The sequence below is a fragment of the Conger conger genome, chromosome 3, assembly GCF_963514075.1.
Source record: "Conger conger chromosome 3, fConCon1.1, whole genome shotgun sequence".
In the NCBI taxonomy this organism is placed as follows: Eukaryota; Metazoa; Chordata; class Actinopteri; order Anguilliformes; family Congridae; genus Conger; species Conger conger.
Genome location: NC_083762.1, coordinates 70,999,212 through 71,009,371, shown reverse-complemented (window position 1 = coordinate 71,009,371; position 10,160 = coordinate 70,999,212). Strand labels below are relative to the sequence as shown.

At 46.9% G+C, this 10,160-nt stretch overlaps 1 protein-coding gene across 1 annotated transcript; it reads left to right on the top strand.

Annotated features, from left to right (window-relative positions):
• Positions 1–2,230: 2,230 nt before the first annotated feature.
• Positions 2,231–10,025, top strand: tmem88b (transmembrane protein 88 b). Its single transcript, XM_061236814.1, has 3 exons — positions 2,231–2,773; positions 5,064–5,440; positions 9,753–10,025. The coding sequence occupies exons 2-3, from the start codon at positions 5,072–5,074 to the stop codon at positions 10,023–10,025; spliced, it is 642 nt and encodes a 213-aa protein (XP_061092798.1). The 5' UTR covers positions 2,231–2,773; positions 5,064–5,071.
• The last annotated feature ends 135 nt before the right edge of the window (positions 10,026–10,160 follow it).

The following is a 10,160-nucleotide window of genomic DNA, read 5'->3' as shown; positions in this document are numbered from 1 at the left end:
TACCCTTCTACCAGTGTTATATAACATAACACACAAGACAGAGCACAAGCAGAGCATACATAGCCCAGAGCCAACCCCATAGCAGAGCAAAAAACGAAGTAAACCAAAAGTGTCCAGTTCTAGATATTTTGTTTTGTAGCAGTGGTTCAAAATTGACCAATGTTAGTAAACTTTACTTTTTTTAGTAGTTTACTTCCATTTTATGCCAATTAAATAATTCCAAAAAACCGCACACCATATTTCATGAATTCTCCAAATTTCATGGCGGACCGCCACATTCCAATAAAAACAGATGCTGCCATTTCACTTTTTTCCCCTCATTTCCTAGTTCTCAGATGTCATTTAATTGTTTGCATATTTGCATATAACAACTAAACAGTTATAACTAACATTCATGCATGACAACACATTAGCATTTGTCCATTACTGCGCATTTTACCCATAATTGTAAGATGACTATTCTGTGGTTAAATACAATTTAACCTCTATATGCCTCTAGTGTCTATGACTTCCTGTTGTCATTAAACCCTTTGAAGAGCATGGTTTAAAGAAAAGAAAAAACATTTTTTCAAAGTTCAAAGTCAGTGTTCTAGAACCATTGCTTTCAGTTAGCAGTAGAGATGGTTCCATCAGCAGTTAAGAACAGTGTTCAGTTAAGAGCAGTTCAGCTCTGGCGTGTTGAAGGGTTAAAGCGTGTTTTGGCTACACGGAGGTAGTATGTGTGCAGTTTGGGGTGCAGCCTGGCCTTTAACGTGTTTTTGCTCTGCTCTGATTATCACTTGTTTTCCCAGAAACCCTCTTTCCTGCCTTCTGCTCCCTAATCATTCAGTCTCCTTCCTTCTCTCACTGCCCCTGTTCTTCACCTCTTTCTTCCTCCTCTTCCAGATTACTTTTCTCAGCATCTCTACGCGGTTTAAAATGGCCGCTGTGAATTCCACAGCAAGCAGCTATTCTACTACCCGAACCTAACGTCAGTGCGGTCTATTGGGATGTTTAGACCATTAGTGTTACACACTATTGAGTGTGAAAAGAGACAGGCAAAACTGGACGGATGACTGCAGAGTTACAGTAGGCCGATTGTTCAAAATCAACAATTTAATTTATTGTTGATATTCATCTCGCTCGTCCTACAAGTGGAAAGTTTATCCCTTTCTCTCAGTCGGCCGTCCTGTAATCCTGATCTCCCTCTGCCTCGAGCACCCTCCTCCGCCACGGCCGACGGACAGGGCAGTGCGTATCTGATGTGTGCGCTCTGCCCAGGGGAAGCCGGGGTAAATAAACACAGCCCAGCTCCAGAGGAGGAGAGGGGAGAATCAAGCAGAAGAAATCGCTGGCCTGTGATCTGAACACCCAACCGTTTTCTTATCACTTTGCAACTCCCCCCCCCCCCGCCCCCCATAACGACTTTCTCTACGTCCACTCCTTTCCCCCTCTCTTTGAATTCTAACCCCTGATTAGGGTTACTCTGTTTTTCATCATGAAAGGAAACCCTTTTTCTTCTCATTTCCCCCCACTATCCATCCATCCATCTATCTCTCCTTTTGCTTTCCTCAATCTGGGCAGCTCCCCGGGGATCTCAGCCCTACCCTAAACTCCCATGACATTTTCAAGGGACCCCCCCCCCACCACCACCACCACCACAACCCCCAAGCTCCATCCATCCTCCCTCCACTTACAAATCTTTGTATTGTCCTGCCAGTAACTCCCCCCCCTCCCCCTTACCACAAGAGCCGGGTCCTGTCAGTTTTAACGGGCCCTGCATTCTGACGGGGCAAAAGGTCGCAACTGGAGATATCGAATTCTCTTGAGCCAAACCAACAGAAAACCTGCACCAATCTCGCACAACCCTCAAGTCATTTGAGCAGAATTACATGTGAACAGTTGGGTGTGCACACACAGCCAGTATTGCCCGCTTTAAATCTTCTTTGTCTACACGTTTTTCCCCCCATTATTAAATTTTCTAGCCCACATCCTGAGCGGTTGTAAAGTAAAGGTTGTTATTCTTTGAAAGTGTCGAGGGACGGTGCGTATGGTCACACATCCCCCGCCCCCTCCCCCGACTGTCCCCTGCACCACCGCAACCCACAGCAATTACACCCAAGGCCCGAGCTCTTTAAATAAACACACTCTCCCTCAACTTATCAGGCGGCAGCACCCCTCCCGACCCCCTTTCTGGCGCACATATCACCACACCCCCGCCCTAACCAGGAGGGGTGCACAGGAGGGGAGGTACATAGTAGTGGAGGAAGGAGAGAGAGAGCAAGAGAGTGAGAGAGAGAGAGAGAGCGAGAGAGAGGTAAAGGCACATTGCTACTACAAATATCGGAGTGAAGGACCGGGGATTATGCGTGAGAACAGAGACGGAGAGGGAAGGCACAGATCACGGGGCAGGAGAACTCCAGGATCTTCTTAAAGGAGGACACAGAGCCACCCATTCCCCTGCAGTCCGAGAAGCAAGAGGCCCGAAAACTACAAGAGCTGCGCCTCGTTACCCACGCTGCCCCTGCTGACCCCCTGCCCCGCGCTCCAGCCCCGCAGAGAGGCCCCGCAGAGAGGCACGGAGGAGCCCGAAACCGCCCGGGACCGCTGAGAACCGCATCGACCACAGCCTGCGTCTCGCTCCCTCTCCCTCGCCTCCTGAAGGAGCGCTGACCCCAACACGGGCCTGCCTACGCGCTCCCCACACCAGGGGGAAAGCGGGAAGGAGGAGAAACGCCAACGGGAGGATCAGGAGGAGAGAGGCAGATCCGTGGGGACACACGGGTGATTAAAGGTGAGGAAAAGGACAGCTACCTGTGTGAATATCACTGAGAACTCCTGATTATTAGTCATATTTGCAATTATGTTCTATTGTTGCTGTGACTGATTTTCAGTCGGCATATATTTCCATTGCCACAATAAAGAACTTGCCTAGTCAAGGAAGTCGAAGAAAAGTTCAAGTGTGTATGTGCATATCATTAATTATTAGTATTAGTTGTAGTATTAGTATTAGTAGTAGTAGTAGTAGCAGCAGCAGTAGTAGTAGTAGCAGCAGTAGTAGTAGTAGCAGCAGTAGTAGCAGTAGTAGTAGTAGTAGTAGAAGTAGTAGTAGTAGTAGTCAACTTCATAGTCACTCAATTGATAAAAACACTTAAGTTTTTTGTGAAATGAGGAACTTTCCTAGACTTGAGAAAAAATAGGAAATAAATGTGTCTGTTAAAGAATATACCACAATGGATTTGCAGTTTAGTTTCTTTTAAAGAAACACTTTAGTGTGCTGGGCACAGTTAAGATGCAGACTTCCCAGCGTGTCCAACAGAAACACCACAGACCCTTTATGTATATACTCATTATTGTGTACTGACTATACCGAGAGAACAACAATGCGCCAATGCGCCAATGCGCCAAAACTGTGATTTTTGGGGTGGGGCTCATCCTTGCACTCCATCATCACCAGAGATTTACAGAAGTAACAGCGCTCAAGTCTGAATCTCTGGGTCTATTGTTCTAGTCCATTCTCTCATCCTCATTAGTCACTTCCTGCTGCTACGACATAGTACCTTTCCAGCAACTGAAAACAACAGACAAAGGAATCTAGAGTCTATTTAAAAAATTTTTTTATTAACGTTTATAAACATTGCAAACAATGGGCCATTCCACTTGAAGAAAGTACAAAGTCGCCATGGACTTGGCACTTTTGGACAAGAATCTGTCTTTTAACATATAGTTTATGCTGCATGGGCGGACTGATATTTAAGAAAGAAATATAACTGACAATATAAGTGACAATTGACCGCAGGAACAACAACAAAGTCGAACTTTGAACATTTATCCGTCTTATTAAATGGCGTTGTCAATTTTGTTTTTACATATTTTAATTGAATTATAATCTTATTTGCAGTAATTATTTTTCAGTGAATGAAAAGAAATAGATAACGCGGTCTGCTACTGACTCGTCTTGACTTGATTTTACACATCAGCTGCACGTCTGACGTAATGGCACTTCGTGATCTTCGATTGAATGTTCGCTCTTTTCATCCTCCATCGGACTTATCTTCCTCTCGTGTCCCACCCTTCATCTTGACTCGCACACTGATTTATCAGCTCACTATCACCGTTCCCTGGGGCGATTGCCTTTTGAGATAAATCATTAAAAAGTTCATTTTCTGAAGCATACTCAGGAGAGGCCGATCGCTGTTGAAGATAAAACTTTGCTATGAACTTCACACGCAATCATGAGGAAAAAAAACATATGCATGCATTTCAAAAAAGAAATATTCAAAGAGAAAACCCAGGACCTGCACCCAGTGCAATGTGGTATAGCAATTACCTGGACCCTAAAACTACACCACACACAGCCCATTGCACTGGAGAAACCCCATGACTGCTATCAAGTATGTGTTATGTGTTAACAAGGGCACATTTCTGTTCTTTGCTCAAGAACCAGACAGTATAAATGGTAAATGGTTGGCATTTATATAGAGCCTTTATCCAAAGTGCTGTACAATTGATGCATGCAGTATACAGCGCAGTCAGCAAGTTAATCTTTTTTTAATCTCTTTTTAATTTAATCTTTGACACAATTTCTGTTGTTTTGCCTCTGCACTCCAGCACACTAAATTTGAAATTAAATAATGCATATGAAAGTTCAAGTGCAGACTGCCAGCATATTTTGGGGTATCTACATCCATATTGGGCGATCTGGGTAAGAAACACCCTTTTATACACATAGCCCCTCCATTTCAGGGCACCATAACATTAGTTAAGTCACATTCTTTGTGAGTTCTCAGTATCTAGTCCTGACTCTAGGCTTTTGACTGCCTTTTGAGTCTGTCATTGGTGTTTGTCAACATGTGGACCAGAGTAGAGCCAATGAAAGTCAAGGAAGCCATTATGAGGCTAAGAAATAAAAAAAGAAAAACAGTCAGACGTAGGCCAAGCAATAGGCTTATTAAAATTATTAGGAACATTATTTAGAAGAAAGGGACAAACTTTTGTCAACCAGAACAAATGTTTAAATCTGGAGCAGTTGCCCAAAGGTAGTGTGATTTTAAGCACTGGGAATGCTTGGCTCCCTCTTCCAGAGCTCACCATGAGTCTAAGTGGCACTCTGGAGAAGGGCTCGCCCCACCACCACCCTCAGGACCTGGGCGAGGTCCCTGGGCTCCAGCTGCACCATCAGGGCAACTCCCACCTCCACCTCACCAACTCTGCGGCCTCCACCCTCCCGGAGGGGACCCCGGCGGTGGTGGTGCCGCCCCCGTATTCGGCAGCGGAGGGCGGGGGCGACGGGCCCCTGGAACTGCGCGGGTCCCTGGACTGCTGGGCGTGTTCGGTGCTGGTGACCGCCCAGAACCTGGTCATCGCCGCCATCAACGCCTGCCTGGCCGGCCTGGTGTTCGGCCTCATCCTGACCCCCGCCACCGTCATGGTCGTGTTCGGGTTCCTGTGCCACTCGACGGTAAGTGTACACGTGTGTGTGTGTGTGTGTGTGTACATATGTGAATATTTGTATGTATGTATTTGTGTTAGGGTAAATGACTGGGACACACACGGTCGATGGTTCTAATCTCGGTGTAGCCACAATAAGATCCGCACAGCCATTGGGCCCTTGAGCAAGGCCCTTAACCCTACATTGCTCCAGGGGAGGATTGTCTCCTGCTTAGTCTAATCAACTGTACGTCGCTCTGGATAAGAGTGTAATGTAATGTAATATGTGTACAGTACACTTCTGCTTACGAATGTAAAACTTCAAAAGGTGGGAAGGAAGGATATCAAGAAGGGGAGAATATCAAGAAAAACAACCATAAATGTTTAACTGCAATGGTAAAACAATCAAACTCTGACTGTAAGATAAACAGACTGTGGCAGTAAGACATGGCTGAAGATGAAGTCAGAATTTGGCTCTTTGCTCACTGCTGCTGAGAGGAAAGTAACGTGGAGAGGTCAGGAGCTTTTTGGGGGGAGAGGTGGAGGTGGTGGAGGATGATGTCAGCAGTGAATACTTTTGAGAGCATGGTGAGGTTAACACCCCAGATTAACCCTCATTCTGCACACACACACACACACACACACACACACACAATCACACACTCACAGGCATGCATTCACACGTGCACACACTTGCACATACAAGTGAGCTCAAATGCATGCAAGCACATGCACACACAGACACACACACACCTTTATCCCTGCAGAAACCAGGCTGGCTTATTTCAGGCTCATAGTGGTTTTCCATATCCTCTTTTTCAGTATTGGACATGTATTGGAAGGGTCCCTGAAAGTAAAGCTTTTGGGTCCTGCTATTCAAAAGGTATTGCTAATTAAGGTCCCAATATTAAAAAGGTTTAAGAACTAGTGACCCAAAAGTACTTAAAAGAGCTGTGGGAAGAGCTAGAAAAGCACTTATCTAAGTTAATATGGGCAGACAGCGACATTCAGCGTGACAATGTGCTTGGCTTGGGGATAATGCTATGCGAAGGCAATGGTGTTGTACTGGGCCAACTGGGCCAATGGTGTTGTACAGGGCCAACTATATTTGGCCCTGGATTGCACTGGCCTGATTGGCTCTAGTACATTGCAAAAAACAGGGTGTCACATACAGCCGACACAATACAAACCAAATACTAAATAACTAAAACACAAAAGATTCAAATAAAACACACACACGTGCACACAGCCATGTACACGCGTGCATACACACACACACACACACACACACACACACACACATACACCAGGACCAGCTCCTCGTTCTGTTCTAAGACACACACACTACCCCCCACAGGGTCAGTGCAGGTCAGGGTCAGTGCAACACAGGGACATTCCTGATGTCCTCCTCGTTGTCCGAAGCACTCATTACGCCCGTTAACCTCCGCATTCGTGACAGGATTCCTCCCTGTCCAGGGCGATCTGTTACCTTACGTGACCTGATTACTGAGGATTAACTCCTCCATTTTGCTGAGACAAAAGCAGAGACGGGAGGAGAGAGGAACAGAGCGAAGGGGAAGGAAGAGATAAAGGCGGTCACAAGGAAAGCGCACAAAGCGGCTTTTCTTTTCCGAGCTGTTCATGCTGCTGTTTCTCCTCATTTCGGCCATTTAAAACAAAGAAAGAAAATAATGTGAATGACGCTTCATTAGTATTCACAAGGGTATACACAAAGCTATGTGTGTGTGCTCTGTACAAGTGTATCCTGCGTGCAAATGCATGTGTGTGTGCTGTGCAGAAGTGTGTCCTGTATGTGAATATGTGTATGTGTGTGTGGGCATTAAAGGATGTGTGTAGCTTTGTGTGTTTGTGTGTGTGTGTGTGTGTGTGTATGTATGTGTGGCCATTAAAGGATGTGTGTAGCTTTGTGTGTTTGTGTGTGTGTGTGTGTGTGTGTGTGTATGTGTGTGGGCATTAAAGGGTGTGTGTGTGTGTGTGTGTGTGTGTGTGTGTGTGTAGCTCTGTGTTCAAGCCGAACATTCCTGCCTCGTGTGTCTGTTCTGTGTCCATCCGTCTTCACCTCCGAAACGCATTCCAGAACAGCCAGATCACGCCCTCTCCTTCTTCCCGTCTCCTCCGCCATTCCTTCCGCACCCCCCTGCACCCCCCGCACGCCTCATACCCCCCCAACACTGCCGCTCCTGTCCCGTAACAACAGGAGGATGTGAACACTCTGAGCACAGATCCTCAGCCCCTGCCAAGATACTTCTCTCCAAATGATGAGTCACACCAGCTAAGAAAGAGTTCAGACTGGCCAGTAGAACCCACTAAAATACGTGCAATAAGACGGTCTGGCAGGTTACGGGAAAATATAATTCACTAGCCTTTGTTTGAGCAGATGGGTCATCTGAGAACAAGGTGGTTGAGGAAGTCAAGAGGTTGTTGTAATTACGCACAGAAGGGAGGTGATTAGTCCCCCAGGTGGACACTGGGGGAAACCTTACAATGAAAAAGTCTTCAGTGACCACAGTGTGTCAGGCTTCAAACCAAGGAAGAGTCAAATTATTCATAAAGAACATACTGAGAAAATGTTAAGATACTATGCCTTTGAGAATTGAAAGCAGTTTTTTTCCATCCTGAAAGCAACAAAATTCTTGGACTGGCTATGAGGATGTGTCCATTGTGTAAAAACTGCGCTTCACATTTTAACCAAATGGGCAGCAACTCAATCTCCATACAGAATGGACAGGCCATGTTAGCCCTCCAACTCTAGTGTTTAGAAATGACAATTTACAGAATGATAAAAAGAATCACGCAGTTTCATCTTCTCGCTGGATAGACACTTCAAACGCAAGAAAAAATGTGATTGTACAGGGTCTTTAACGTCACCTCAACATCTTCTACAGCACTGTGCACTCATTACCAGACTGAAGCGTTAGGCTCTGAAAAGGGGAAACTATGCCCCCTGCAGGCCACATTTAGCAGCAACCGGATTTCCCCCGGTCTAACGATCACATACAAATCAAGGTCAGCTTCTCTGAGCCAGCACTGTTTAACACAAGGGCTGGTTTAATAGCTCATTTTAATAAACAATAGCCTTGCGTTTCTTCTCAAGAACCAAAAAAGGAGACTTCCCTTCTCAGCATTAACGTCTGAACACGTAAACAGAATAAGCGATGGAGCTCCTTCAGCATTGCATGTGGGATTTTGAACTATATCTAACACCAGAGCTGCCCAACCCTGTTCCTGGTTGGTTTTTATTTTAATCCTAATTTGGCAATCCTGATTTTACTCAGTGAAATTTCTAGCTCAGGGGTGAGTAGCCCTGAGCTAGAAAGTTATCCATTGTGCTGCAGCACTCTGCCTGTTCTCACGATGGACCGTGTCCTCTGAATCATTTACAGGAAAGCATTAAGATGGATACGTTGCTCTTGACTCTTTGGGGAGGATATTATTTGTAATCTTTGTATTCACTTTCCTGTTTACTTGTTGCTGTTGCTGTCTTGGTCGGGTCTCTATGGTCAAAGAGATATAATGTCTCAAGAGACTTCAAAGCAGGAGTTAACGGGATGACTATGCTGAGTAAAACCTGGACCCAGACAAAATGTGGATCATCCAGCTAACTCAGTAATCCTGCTTTGTGGTACAGGCCCCAGGGTCTACACAGTGCAGTTATCCAGCTAACTCAGTAATCCTGCTTTGTGGTACAGGCCCTAGGGTCTACCCAGTGCAGTTATCCAGCTAACTCAGTAATCCTGCTTTGTGGTACAGGCCCCAGGGTCTACACAGTGCAGTTATCCAGCTAACTCAGTAATCCTGCTTTGTGGTACAGGCCCTAGGGTCTACCCAGTGCAGTTATCCAGCTAACTCAGTAATCCTGCTTTGTGGTACAGGCCCCAGGGTCTACACAGTGCAGTTATTCAGCTAACTCAGTAATCCTGCTTTGTGGTACAGGCCCTAGGGTCTACCCAGTGCAGTTATCCAGCTAACTCAGTAATCCTGCTTTGTGGTACAGGCCCCTGGTTAAATAAAGTAAATAAATAAAAGGTGTGTATGAGATGAGAACAGGATGTGACGCTCTCTCTCTCTCTTCCTCTCTCTCCCTTTTCTCTCTCTCCCTCTCTCTCTCTCACTCTCCCTCTCTCTCTCACTCTCTCCCTCTCTCTCCCCCCCTCTCTCTCTCCCTCCCTCTCTCTCTCTCTCACTCTCTCTCTCTGTCTCTCTCCCTCTCTCTCTCTCTCTCTCTCTCTCCCCCTCTCTCTCTCCCCCCCCTCTCTCTCTCTCTCTCTCTCTCTCTCCCCCTCTCTCTCTCCCCCCCCCCCTCTCTCTCTCTCTCTCATCAGGTGCGGCCCAGCGGCTCCTCGTTGTACTGCACGGACCTGCTGAGCGATGGCGGCTGTGTGGCGCTGCTGGTGGTGGGCTTCCTGCTGGTGACCCCGCTGCTGGTCCTGGCGCTGGCCGCGTACTGCCGCCTGGCCCGTCACCTGCAGCTGGGGCTCTGCTTCATCCCCTACAGCCGCGCCGTCTACAAGAACCTGCCCGCCGCCCAGCACCGCGGCCTGGCCGGAGCCTGCTGCCGGGGCCGGGGCAAGGGCAAGGGCAAAGTGTGGGTGTGAGGGGGCGAGAGAGGGGCAGTTTGAGCTGTGGGGAAGGAAGGGGATGGAATGGGTGGGGTGGGGGTAGCTGGCGGAAGGGGTATGTCGATATGTCAGTTCGGCCCTTGAGCAAGGCCCTTAACTCCACATTGCTCC

Coding starts and splice junctions, on each gene's coding strand:
- tmem88b (XM_061236814.1), top strand. CDS start 5,072: ATGAGTCTAAGTGGCACTCTGGAGAAGGGCTCGCCCCACCACCACCCT. Junction 5,441..9,752: donor GGTTCCTGTGCCACTCGACG/GTAAGTGTACAC, acceptor CTCTCTCATCAG/GTGCGGCCCAGCGGCTCCTC.